The sequence below is a fragment of the Mauremys reevesii genome, linkage group 6, assembly GCF_016161935.1.
Source record: "Mauremys reevesii isolate NIE-2019 linkage group 6, ASM1616193v1, whole genome shotgun sequence".
NCBI lineage: Eukaryota > Metazoa > Chordata > Testudines > Geoemydidae > Mauremys > Mauremys reevesii.
This window is the reverse complement of record NC_052628.1, coordinates 22060925-22075073: the sequence shown is the minus strand read 5'-3', so window position 1 is coordinate 22075073 and position 14149 is coordinate 22060925. Positions and strand designations below refer to the sequence as shown.

Sequence of the window (14149 nt, the reverse complement as noted above, 5' to 3'; positions counted from 1 at the left end):
CAGAGGTGGGGCTTTCCCCAAATAGACCTATTTGCCTCTAGAGAGAACAGGAAATGCCACCGGTTCTGCTCTTACCAGGGATGCTCCCAGGGCTCCCTCTCGGACGCATTTCTCCTCCCGTGGATGGATCACCTGCTGTATGCCTTCCCTCCGTTCCCCCTCATACACAGAGTGCTGCTCAAGCTCCGCAGGGACAGGGCCCGCCTCATTCTCATTGCTCCGGCGTGGCCGAGACAGCACTGGTACACCCTGCTGTTTGACCTCTCAGTGGCGGATCCCATTTCCCTCCCGTTATGGCTGGACCTCATAACGCAGGACTTCGGCAGGCTTCGCCACCCGGACCTGCAGTCCCTCCACCTTACGGCTTGGCTCCTGTGTGGCTGACCCGAGCGGAGCGTGACTGTTCTGCTGCAGTGCAGCAGGTGCTGCTGGAAAGCAGGAAACCTTCCACTCGGTCGACTTACCTCGCCAAGTGGAAACGTTTCGCACACTGGTGCGATCAGAAAGATCTCAATCCTCTCCTGGTGCCTATTCCCAAGATCTTGGACTATCTCTGGTCCCTCAAGGAGCAAGGCCTCGCGGTCTCCTCCTTGAAGGTGCACCTGGCGGCCATTTCCGCTTTTCGGCCCAGCATAGGGGAACGTTCCATTTTCTCGAATCAAATGGTTTCCCGCTTCCTTAAGGGGCTAGAATGCTTGTACCCACAGGTGCGGCACCCAACCTCTACCTGGGATTTGAACTTGGTCTTAGCGAAGCTTATGGGAGCCCCCTTTGAGCCCTTGGCCACGTGTTCCCTTCTCTATTTGTCCTGGAAAACAGCCTTCCTCGTCGCTATTACTTCAGCGAGACGAGTCTCTGAGCTTCGCGCCCTAACGGCTGACCCGCCGTATACGATCTTCCACAAGGACAAAGTGCAGCTTCGGCCACACCCCGCCTTCCTTCCTAAGGTGGTGTCGGCCTTTCATGTAAACCAGGACATCTTCCTCCCGGTTTTCTTCCCGAAACCACACGCATCATGTCGGGAACAACAGCTGCATAGCTTGGACGTTCGTAGGGCCCTCGCTTTCTATATAGAGCGAACAAAACCCTTCCGGCGTTCGCCCCAGCTCTTTGTGGTGGTAGCAGATCGCATGAAGGGCATGCCAGTCTCTTCTCAGCAAATCTTGTCCTGGGTGACATCATGTATCAGGACATGCTACGAGCTCGCTCAGGTTCAGGCTAGTCATCTCACCGCTCACTCTACAAGAGCACAAGCCTCTTGTGCCGCCTTCCTGGCCCATGTCCCCATTCAGGACATCTGTCAGGCGGCGACTTGGTCTTCCGTTCACACCTTTGCTTCCCACTACACATTGGTGCAACAATCCAGAGACGATGCAGCCTTTGGCTCAGCAGTCTTGCATTCTGCCACGTCTCACTCCAACCCTACTGCCTAGGTAAGGCTTGGGAATCACCTAACTGGAATGCATATGAGGAATCACTCGAAGAAAAGATGGTTACTCACCGTTGTAACTGTTGTTCTTCGAGATGTGTTGCTCATATCCATTCCAGACCCGCCCTCCTTCCCCACTGTCGGAGTAGCCGGCAAGAAGGAACTAAGGGGCGGACGGGTCGGCAGGGGTATATATCTAGCGCTATAGCGGTGCCACTCCGGGGGCGCCCAGCCGTCCCACCGAGTGTGGCTAGGGTAAAAATCTTCCGACAAGCGTGCACGCGGCACGCGCACACCTAACTGGAATGGATATGAGCAACACATCTCGAAGAATAACAGTTACAATGGTGAGTAACCATCTTTTCTGCCATATATTTCATATTATAGCTGTCTTGGATGATGACCCAGCACACATGTTCTTAAACAGAACAACTTCACTGCAGATTTCACAAAACGCAAAGAAGGTACCAATGTGAGATTTCTAAAGATCGCTACAACACTTGACCCAAGGTTTAAGAATCTGAAGTACCATCCAAAATCTGAGAGGAATGAGGTGTAGAGCATGCTTTCAGAAGTCTTTAAAAGAGCAACACTCCAATGTGGAAACTACAGAACCTGAACCACCAAAAAAGAAAATTAACCTTGTGCTGGTGGCATCTGACTCATAATGAAAATGAACATGTTGGTCCACACTGCTTTGGATTCTTATTGAGCAGAACCCATCATCAGCATGGATGCATGTCCCCTGGAATGGTGGTTGAAGCATGAAGGGACATAGGAATGTTTAGTGCATCTGGCACGTAAATATCTTGCAGTTCCGGCTACAACAGTGCCACGAGAATGCCTGTTCTCACTTTCAGGTGACGTAAACAAGAACTGGGCAGTATTATGTCCTGCAAATGTAAACAAACTTGTTTGTCTGAGCGATTGTCTTAACAAGAAGTAGGACTGTGTGGACTTGCAGCCTCTAAAATTTTACATTTTATTTTTAAATGAATTTTTTTGTACATAATTCTACATTTGTATGTTTAACTTTCATGATAAAGAGATTGCACTACAATACTTGTATTAGGTGAATTTTTAAAAATACTTTTTTTGTTTTACAATGCAAATACTTGCAATCAAAAATAAATATCAAGTAAGCACTGTACACTTTGTATTCTGTGTTGTAATTGAAATCAATATATTTGAAAATGTAGAAAACATCTCAAAATATTTAAATGGTATTTTATTATTAACAGTGCAATTAATCACGATTAAGTTCTTCTTAATCCCTTGACAGCCCTAATGTAAAGTATGAAAATTATGGGATATGGAGGGTATTATGGGATAGAGAAAGTTGCATGTTGAGGTCTGATCTCCCAGCGCTAGTCCTTTCTATCTCACAACACATTATGAAATGTTCCCAGAAGGCATCATGCCAGATGGCAGCACATGACATACTGGGATACCTACCCATAGTGCTTTACATCAGCCTAAGTGCTCTTGGTGAGTACCTGCTGCATCGCCATAAGCAGCCAAATATGCACATGCATGAGCGATATAGAGACTTTGGCACCTGTAGGCCAATGTAACTGGCGTCGACCAAAGTTTGTAGTGTAGACATGGGCTAAGTGACTCGCCTAAGGTCACGTGGGAAGTCTGTGGTAGAGCAAGGAACTTGAACCAAGGTCTCACACGTCCCAGTGTAGTGCCTCAACCACTGCACCATCCTTTGCAAGATGTGTAAGTCAAGGGATTGTCTGAACAGGTCTTGCACAGCTGTGGAGAAACCTTGATTGAGGCTAGTTAATTCTGGCTGTTTACACCCTTCTTCCTATTCTCTTTTTTCCCCCTCCAGCCCAGGAAATCTTCAGAATAGTCTAGGGAATTGACATCTTCCCTATAACTTCGACTGTGAGCTCTTCAGAGTGGGGATGACATTATGTTTGTACAATGAGATCCCAGTCTTTGAGCCTTTGAGTGCTCCAACAATACAAATAAATAATCCCCTTATTGGCTTTGAAAATCTCAACTGTTACCTTTTGTCACCTGGAATCTGGTAGGAATGTTAGTCGTCTTTAGAATGTGAATAGCTGCATGACACATGTTCAGTGTCTGTTCTAAATTAGACATATTAGACAATTAAGTTCATGTGGAAAAAATCAAATTTTAATTTAAAGTTAGTACAGTTAAAAACATTTATTTGGAAGACTTACACTTATAACAATCAATGCCAAAAAATCAACTTAATTACTGCTATGCTTAATATATAGAAGCAACAGAATGCATCTGCCAAAGTGACTTAAAAATTATACTGAATTTAAGCAGGTTTCACAGAGCAGTGTTTTTCAGTGGCACTGGAACAAAATAACCTCAGATATTTGAAAAAAAGGAAGTCAATCTAGGAACTGAAGCACTGAGTTGGTGTCTGAGAACAGAAACCCAAGGTTATTTTAGATCTATTACTCAGCCAAACCCTCTCCCCAAAATTCTGTACAGTTAATTTTATGAATTAAACTCGTTGAAGCAAGATTCTAATCCCACATGTGTAGTGTATGCGCTTCTACAAGAAGCGCAGTATAGCATATTTGATATGCATGGCAATACATCAGACTAAGATTAAGCCCATTCTGAAAATTAAATTCTAGTCTAAAAAGTGACTGCAAAGCTAGCATGATTTAATTTCAAGTTTGTATAATTGATTTATGTAATAAATATGCTCAGTTGACAAGCAAAACTCTAACTATAAACCCTGCAAACTTGTGTGGGATTTGAAAACCACGTTGGGTTTTCTTACTCACATCACTATCAATAACAAGTTCTGCAGACCAGATTTTGCCTGCCTTTTCAGATATTACATAACTGAAAACTACAAAACAATTTGGAGCAATACAAACTAGTTCAATCTCCTACTCTTGCTTTGAAAAGCCAATAAATTAAAAATAGATATTTACTTGTCACTAAAGTAAATATATCTTTACCGAATACATAGGATATAGCTCTCGAATGAGAAGGTGCCATTGTTTAGTTTGACTATAATGGGCTTTATTGACAGGAATTTTGTATAACATGAAATGTTTTGTCTTATAGGAGCCAGAATTTAAGAATAAGATCATAGGAGAAAATGACATAACTCTGCATTGTATAGACCACATTTATGGAGGTAGGTTAGCTTCCCCATCTCCCCCCTCCCCATTCTGTCTTACATTCCACATTACTCTAAAAACATGGGCCCAGATTTTTTCAAAGTATTTAGCTATTGACAGTCAATGGGACTGAAAATGAGATTTAGGCTCCTAAATTAGTTAGGTGTTGCAGCAATGCCTTAATACCTTTTAAAAACCTGGACTCTGTACTTTTTAAACTGGTGCTCTTGGTTTACACATTTATCTATTTAGGATAACTAACATCATTGCAATGTAACTCTTTCATCACTTAACTTGGAATAAATAATAACGTGAAACATGGATGGATTTATTTATTTTACATTCATATGTCCTGTCTTTTCAAGGTTGGACTGAACAGATTGAGCCCAAAATGCCACATAAGTCAAGGTGTGATACAGGTCTTGCATAGCTTTAAAAATTCTTTGATTCAGGCTAATCCTGATAGTTTACCCACTTCTTTAACCTGGTAGATGAAATTGGAAATCTACATTTTGTCTACATATCTGGTTAGGCCAGTTTGGAAGTTAAATTAAGTGGGTGATATGATTCTTGGCAAAGTGCTCCCAGTAACATATTGGGTTAAAACTGGACCACATCAGTCTCCACACCTACTAAGCAACTGTAGTATATTTGATGCATGGAGATATAGAAGTGCTTCACTTTATTGGTTCTGGGTAATATCACATCAGAGCAATTTAAATATTGAGTTGCTGAGTGATTACTTCCTGCTTCTGTGGTGGACTTCTAGAGAAGTACCAACTCAAAATAAAAAACATTCCTTTCAGCATTATCTGAATGTTAGTAAAAGGGAAGGGGAGAAAGGAAAAATAAGAAATTTGTACCAAATACTGGGTTCAGCTTACTTAAATTAAAAAGTCTCAAAGAACAGTTTACTCTTTGTAGTGTTAAATAAAAATTGAAAACTAGTCTTGGAACTTGTAAGCAGTAGGATGTAAGCATTAGTGGAACGAATAAAGTCTGGGGGAGAGTATGGAAGGGGACCTATGAACTCTTTGTTTGGGTTAGGACAGGAGGGGAGGGGAAAGGAATAGCCTTGAAAGAGAAGAGCAGAACTTGGTGGCATAAGAGATTGTGGTTTTTGGTCACTGATGCAACTGTATAGTTGGCTTTGCTTATATGCCTTCAAGCGAGGCATATAAGGATCTGGAGGGCTTTGTGACCACTCTGGTGAACTTGAATTATTTAAAACATTTTAATCATCAGAACCTCATCTCAGTGTTTAGTGTGGTGTTAAAGATCTGCTCTCTACTGGACAATCAATTATAACCCATATCAGAGGAACAATGTATCATACTTACATGTTTGGTTTTGCAGTGTTGCATAGCTGATGATGTTTGATGCTAAATGTGGCAAACTAAGAAAAATGATAGTCTGGTGGCTGTGTGGGCACCAAAGTTTAGTTTAGATATGCACCCTATGGTAATTTTAAATTCTGCCTGAACCGGTGGAGGTTTCCACTAGGCCCTATAGCTTTCCCATAAAACCACCCAATTTCTGGATGATCTTCAAGGAAAGCCTATATGTTACCATAGTTTTATTTGAAGTGACAAGTAAAGTCGTCTTTGCTCCCATGGCAACTTGGTGGGCTTCTTTCCCTGTCCTCTCTGCCACAACTTAATGCCCAAGCTGAAACAGCGGTTAACTGCTTATGGGAAGCAGCCAATAGAGCAGTGAACAGCATAAGAGAAGCCTCTACCCTGTTCAGCATACCAAAGGAATGGTACCATGTAGTCAGAATTAAGAACTGCAGCCAAAAACTCAGTTCTTCGAGTGATTGCTCATGTGTATTCCACAATAGGTGTGCATGCTCGCCACGTGCACCAGTGTTGGAAGTTTTTCCCCTAGCAGTATCCATAGGGGAGTGCCCCTAGTGACCCCTGGAGTGGCGCTTCCATGGCGCGGTATAAGGGGTGCTACGTGCTCCACCCACCCTCAGTTCCTTCTTGCAGCCAGTGAAAGTGCTTCGGAACTGCTCTGCTCCAGCTTTGCTGCAGCTCTTTCTCCAGAACTCTTGTTTGTTCAGTGTATAATAGCTGTAGTTAGTAGTTTAGTTAGCATGTGCGGGCCGGGGCATGCCCTGCCCTGGGTTTTAAGTTGTGCAACACTTGTAGGCAATGAATGCCAGTGAGTGATCCACAGACGGACTGTTTACGCTGTTTGGGTGAAACCCATCTCAACGATCGCTGCAAGATTTGCAAGTCGCTCAAGCCTCGGACCAAAAGAGAGAGATTAGGCTCCGGGCCATCTTGATGGAGTTGGCATTGACCCCCAACTCCAGCGCACCGCTCCAAGTCGGCACCAGGTACCGTGGTGTCGGTGCACGGCAAACCATGGCACCGGAGCAAGGCTGGGGGAGAGGCTAGATCCATGTTGGGCAGTCCTCGGTCTCCATCAGCCTCTAGGCCTCCGACTCAGGTCAAGCGGAGTAGCCTGGCCCATTTAGAGCAGGCTTTCCTGGATGTCCGGATTCCCTCCATGCCAGAGGCCCTGCAAGCAGCCCAGGATGCTTTGTCCATACCGGTGCCAAGAGCACTGCCAATGTTGACCCCGCAGTCCAGAGGCAAGCCGCTGCTGGGATCTCCGCAGTTGCCCCCGACTCGGTACCGGTCACAGTCAAGGGAATGTTCCCGACGCCGTTCACTGCTCAGCGACTGTCCCGTGTGTAGTACCTGTACGCAGGTTGCTGTCGACCCCTACCAGGATGTGTGGCTGGGTTCCAACTGACAGAGACTCCAGGCACTGCTCTGCCTCGAGGAGCGGACACCGACAGAACCGAGACAGATGCCACCGAAGGCCTTCGTCTCAGAGGGGCTATCATAGCCGGTCGCGACACAAACGTCAACGCCATTCCTGTTAGTCGTCTCGCTACAGGACCCCACCACGGCACTGCTCCCGCAGACACAGGCGTCGATTGCTGGTGCAGCGCCGTCGTGGATCTGCCCACTGGAGCCGATCGCGGCGCAGCAGCTACCGTTGGTATCGTTCCTTCACGTCAGGATCATGATCTCGTTGACACTGCTCCTGGCGCCGCCACTCCTCCCAGTCCAGGGAAAGCGGCAGGTTGTACGTCAGCCCAGCCTCCCTTCGTAGTCATCCATTGATGGGTCAGGCCAGCCAGGCCAAACAGCCTGCAACTCTGGTGCCACAGCAGGTGCAGTGGCACCGGGCCCCATGGCCAGCACAGTGGTACCAGTGCGCACCGTGGCCCTCAACGCCCGCAGAGCAGTCTTGGTCTGCCTCCCATCCTGGGTCCTCCAAGGGCAAACAGACAGGGAAATAGCAGTTTTGACAGTATGCCGAGGGCAACCTACCAGTTCACATAAGGGATCCACCCACAATAAAGCTTCCCTTCTCCAACTGGTTGTATGCTTTTCTCAGACCAATGGGTCCTCAGCACCATCTCCCATGGCTACACCCTCCAGTTTACCTCTACCCCGCCCAACCACCCTCTGCCCCCCGTCCCTCCTGGAGGGACCCCTCTCATGAGGCCCTGCTCGAGCAGGAGGTGGGGTGGCTCCTTGGCCTAGGAGCAGTGGAAGTGGTGCCAGCGGAGTTCTAACGCAAGGGGTGGTACTCCTGCTATTTTCTTATCCCGAAGGCCAAAGAGGAGCTCAGGCCCATCCTGGACCTGTGAGGCCTGAACCAGTACATGGTAAAGCTCAAGTTTGCATGGTCTCCCTGGCCTCCATCATTCCCTCTCTGGATCCCGGGGACTGGTACGCTGCCCTCGATCTTCCACATCCGTATATTTGATGGGCACAGGTGCTTCATGGTTGGACAGGAACACTACCAATTTAGTCCTCCTGTTTGGCCTGGTCACAGCTCCCAGTGTATTCACAAAGTGTATGTCTATGGTGGCGGCCTACCTCAGGCGCTGGGGGGTCCAGATCTTCCCCTATCTGGACGACTGTCTGGTCAAGGGCAGCTCCCGGTCGCAGGTGCAGGATCACATGGTGCTCCTTCTGTCCACGTGCGCTACTCCGGGCCTGTTGGTAAATGACACCAAGTCCACATTAGTCCCAGTACAACGTATAGAGTTTATTGGGGCAGTCCTGGATGCCACGTTGGCCAAGGCCTCCCTCCCACCAGACAGGTTTGAGACCCTGAAAGGGCTCATTGATACAGGCACAAGGTTTCCAGTGACAACAGCCAGAGCGTGTCTCCAGCTCTTGGGTCACATGTCAGCATGCACTTATGTGGTTCGCCATGCCAGACTCAGGATGAGACCCCTCCAGCTCTGGTTGGCCTCAGTGTTCTCCCAGGCCAGAGACAGGATGGACAAGGTCCTCACTGTGCCGGAACCGGTGATAGTCTCTCTTCGATGGTGGTCCTCCCCTGGGAACATGCTCCGTGGAGTCCCGTTCAGAGGCAGGCCCCCATCGATGGAACTGGTGTCCAACGCATCGGACCTGGGGTGGGGAGCCCGTGTGGGAGACGTTCAGACCCAAGGTCTGTGGTCTGCACAGGACCCCCTGGCCCTCCCCATAAACGTCAAGGAGCTCTGGGCGGTCTGGCTGGCGTGTGTGGCCTTCTGCTTGCCCCTGGAAGGCAGGGTGGTCAGGGTTCTCACGGACAACACGGCCTCGATGTTTTACGTCAACAGGCAAGGCAGGGCCCGATCCTCTGCCCTCTGTCTGGAAGCCCTCAAGCTGTGGGACTCCTGCAAGGCCCACGGCATTTGCCTACAGGCCTACCACCTACCGGGCCGATTGATCATGTCGGCTAGGTGGATCTCAGAACTCAGGGCCCTGACCTCCCAGCCCCCATACATGGTGTTCCATAAAGATAAGGTCCAGCTCCGCCCACATTCTTCGTTCCTCCCGAAGGTGGTCTCCGCCTACCACATGGGTCAGGATATTTTCCTGCCAGTCCTCTGCCCCAAGTGTCCAGTGAGGAGTGCCACCTCCACACGCTGGAGGCGCGACAGGCTCTGGCTTTTTACCTGGAGCAGACTAAGCAATTCAGGAAGTCTTCGCAGCTGTTCATCACCTTAGCCGAACATGAAGGGTCAGCCGATCTCCACTCAGTGGCTCTCCAACTGGATCACCTCATGAATACGTACTGGTTATGACCTGCCGGGAATCCCTCCGCCGTCAATTGTGAGGGCGCACTTGACTAGGGCGCAAACCTCATCGACTGCCTTTTTAACCCATGTCCCCATTCAGGACATTTGCAGGGCTACCACATGGTCTTCAATTCACACATTCACCTCGCGTTATGCGATAGTCTCCCAGACCAGGGAAGACGCCGGGTTCGGCAGGGCTGTGCTCCGTCCCGAGTGTGTGTGAACTCCTACAAACCTCCAACAGGTATAGCCTGGAATCACCTATTGTGGAATACACATGAGGAATCACTCAAAGAAGAAGAGACAGTTACCTTTTCCGTAACTGGTGTTCTTCAAGATGTGTTGCTCATGTCTATTCCACATCTGATGGAGGGGAATGAATGCGGGAGTTGTCTGGCAAGAAGGAACTGAGGGTGGAGGGAGCACGTAGCACCCCTTGTAGCACACCATGGAAGTGCCGCTCCAGGAGTTGCTAGGGGCGCTCCGATAGTGGTACTGCTAGGGGAAAAACTTCCAACACTGGTGCACGTGGCGAGTGCACACGCTTATTGTGGAAAAGACATGAGCAACACATCTCGAACACCAGTTATGAAAAAGGTAACTGTCTTTTCTCTCTGAGTGAAAAAGAGGAGACTTAGGACAGAGCACAAAATCTTGAGACTATATTACCTGTAAAGATACTGTTGACAAGTATGTGAGTACAGATGTTTGTCTGCACTGCAAGTCAGTGTTCTAGGATACTTAGTAAAACTCTTATGTTGACTCAGTTTAGTTGGGACCCCAACAAGAGATGCCAGAATTTTTAATGTTGGTATGTTCTTCCTTGGGTTTTTACTTCTGTAGTTTATGATGAGAAAAAGAAATCTCTATCTGGACAACTGAAAAAATACCCAGAGAAATTAATCATCCACTGTAAAGATCTTAGAGTATTTCACTTCTGTCTGAGGTACACAAAGGAAGAGGAGGTAAAAAGGGTAAGTATAGCAATGTTACATATTTGATTAACTCCCCCCCCCTTAAAAATCTGGGGTGGGATGTTAACAGGATATTTTAATTACAGGGAAACTATGTAGAATTTCTCGAGAATAAGGAGACTGATTTGAGAACAGTTCACTGAAACCGTTAAAACAAAGCTTGCTTTTGAGTCATTCACTACTGGGGTGAACAATCATGGGAAAGTCACTCTTTGATTAAACTTGTTTCTTTAACCATCTTTCTTTGTGTGCATCTAATAACTTAAAATTTCGGGTGCACTGGCTTTTACTGTGGAAATGTTCTAGTAGTTTGGAAGTACTGCATAAATTGCTCTAGAGCTTGTCTAGCTAAAGAATATAATGTAAGCTGGCTTTGTATTTACTTGTGGTACTGCCTTGCTAACCTTTTTACTTCCTGCTGCCGTGTCAGCAGCCATCATAAACAATTCTCTGATAACTTGGCATGCAAATTATTTCTTCTGACACTGAAGGATTTATTTGGCTTTCTTTGAATTATGAAAGTAGAAGTAAGAATTAGAACTTAAAATTGAAGACCCTGATTAATAATTGGCTTTTGAGTTGTTTTACAGTTTGGTGTAGCTAGTTTGCTTCTAGACTTAACTGTACTTTTAAAAGCTTTAACACATGTTTGGTATACATACCTTTTTATATTGATCTAGGGAGATGTAGTATTATCAAAGGTAGGTGATTTTCCTGAGTCACACAGTGAGACTGTAGCTTCTGGGAATGGAACTCAATTTTCTTGGTTCAGAGAGACAGGCTGACTGACAACACTACATCTGCTTTATACACATCAAAGTACGTTCTCTTGGTAAGAATTTCAGTTCTGACCTTTAACATGAAAAATAACCAAAACCTTCAACTGAGAAGGCTCTCACCAAAAGGTGTATTTGAAGAATATCCAAGGCTGACATTACACAAACAAGGGAAATAAGTAGGCAGCATAGTTATCTTAATGCACACATGCAACTCCTGCTGATATTAAAGGAGTTTCACACAAACATCATAGGAGTGTGCTCAGGTGAAATGATATCACATACCTTGGTGTCAAAGGCTGCACTAAAACTAAGGTTGAGTCCTAGTCTAGGGTGAAGTTCACCTAATGATCTTTCTAAACTCTTAAGACATTCCTTCAAAAAAAATATAAATCTTGACCAAAGGGCTCCAGAAAAAATTGAAGTGGAGTAATGTTATGATTTCAGGATTGCCCTTTAAATATAGTGCTAGACATAGTAGCTGCACAGATTCTTGGGCAAAGCCATCTTTTTGAATTTTAAATCAGGTCTTTAATATCTTGCTACAGTTGAATCTTATTGACAATGTCTGTTTAAAATGTGTAATCTCTTCCTCTCCTTGGCTTTGCCTTTGAGGTTCAGCTGCTCTTTGCATCAGCTGGCTCTTATTACAATCTGATATATACATGTATTAACTTGTTGATCCTTTCTTAGATCGTCAGTGGCATAGTTCATCATAGCCAGACTCCTAAACTACTTAAACGCTTGTTTCTGTTCTCTTATGCAACAGCTGTGCCAACCAATACAGGTAAACTTCGCTCTTTATTTTTTTAATTTGTTGTAACTACCACATGCTATCATTCCTACTTCCTAGGCTATATCCGCATGTGATTTTTAGTGCCCAGAAGTTTGCTAGACCCATGATAATATCCCCAAAATTTGGTAGAGTTATAAGCCTCTGAACATTTTCATTTGTACATGCTAGGTAGAATTTGTTGGAGATTGCTGCTAAAATCTCTAAACATGCCAGATGCATGCTCCTAGCCCGTAATGGGCTTTTGGTTTCATTTTTTTTTTTATTTAATATAAAACTTAAATACAATTTTTAGCCCAGAGAAGGTGGTCTTCATAGACTCATTAAGTGAGCATATGAAGGGAATCAATTCATAGTATTAAGCTAATACTAGAGGTTGTACAAAGCCTGCAACTTGCAGCTCAAGAACTGGTATTTTAAAATTCATGGTCCATGACCTGTCTATGACTTTTATTAAAAATACCCGTGACTAAATTGTAGCCTTATTCATGATCAATTTGTGCAAATGTTTTGCATATACAATTTTTTTTCCCTGATACCAACAAAATACTGCTATTTAGTTTTCCTTTTTATACTTCTGTTTTGGCTAAAATACTGTCAGAAGGGTCAGCATAACTTCCTGCTCTTACTTTTTGGACTGAGTGAAATTGTTCTTGCATCTTTCAAAAGAGATTTTGCATATAAACACACCCACCCTTATTCCAGGATAGGGTTCCCTCCCTCAATCATCAAGGAAAGATGCACTGATAAGCCTAGCATGGATGGTAACGTAAACCTGCTGGTTTAGTATAATTTATCAGTGAAACACATCCTGCAAAATAATTTGAAAGTTCCTATTTAGCCATATCTGGATAAGTCAGACAGAGTGGCTTGTTATATTTTGAACAAGGAAAACAGTAGTGTAGATCACTTTAATTTCTTAAATTGCCAGTTTTAATAGAAACCTAGCTGATGTAATAGTGCTATTCTAACGATGTTCCTGCTGATTCTTCATTCCTGGTGCACCCAAAACATCTGTTTATTTTATCAAGAGGGGTTTTGATGCACCATGATGTTGCCTCAAGTGTTTAGCTTGAAATTTAATTTTTTAAAATATTCCAGTAGGGTCTAAAGGTCCTAGCTAGCACTGAGGTCACAGTGTTCTTGGCACTAAACACTGTAGTGATAGGCCCTGCCCTTGAGTTTATGATCCAAATAGACTAGACAAAGTGGGAGAAGGGGTTGCAACATATAAGCAGAGTAAACAATGATGGTTGCAAGTGCTGCAGAGTACACGGTAAGTCTTGGTTGTAGACTGCTAACTAGCCTTTAAGCATATGGAAGCACTATTTAAAAAAAAAAAAAAAAATCTTACTGTGCATCCAGGGCCGGATTAACGTAGGGGCTGCAGCCCGGTGCCTCGGGCTAAGGGGGGTGCTGGGGCAGTAGGGCTCAGGCAGGCTGCCTGCATGCCGTTCCCCACACCGCTTCCGGAAGCATGTCTCTGCGGCCCTAGCAAGGGGAGGCGGCTCCGCACGCTGCCCCCACCCTAAGTACCATCCCCACAGCTCTTGCCAATGGGAGCTGCAGGGGCAGCATTTGCGGGCACGGGCAGTGCGAGGAGACATGCTGCCCACCTCCCTCCAGGGGCGTGCAGAGATGTGCCAGCAGCCAGCCTTTTCTGGGAGCAGCATGGGGCTCTGGCTGCCTGGCTGGCAGGCAGGCAGCCTGCCTGAGCCCTGCTGCACCGCTGGCTGGGAGCCGCCAGTGGTAAGCACCTCCCAGCCGGCGCCTACAGCTTACACCCCCTTCTGCACCCCAACACCCTGCCCCAGGTCAGAATCCCCTCCTGCACCCATATTCCCTCCCAGACCCGACACCCCCCACCCTCTCCTGTTACAACACTCTGTCCCAGCTTGGAGCCCCCTCCTGCACCCAAACTCCCTCCCAGAAAGAAATGAAT

The 14149-nt window shown here is 46.0% G+C and overlaps 1 protein-coding gene across 1 annotated transcript in view; it reads left to right on the top strand.

The window, feature by feature from the left end:
• Window positions 1–14149, top strand: part of MTMR12 (myotubularin related protein 12) — a 67217-nt gene that overhangs the window by 30340 nt on the left and 22728 nt on the right. The window contains exons 4-6 of the mRNA XM_039544531.1: window positions 4502–4574; window positions 10508–10638; window positions 12108–12201. Of these exons, the coding sequence (XP_039400465.1) occupies window positions 4502–4574; window positions 10508–10638; window positions 12108–12201 (298 nt within the window). The remainder of the gene's footprint in view (window positions 1–4501; window positions 4575–10507; window positions 10639–12107; window positions 12202–14149) is intronic.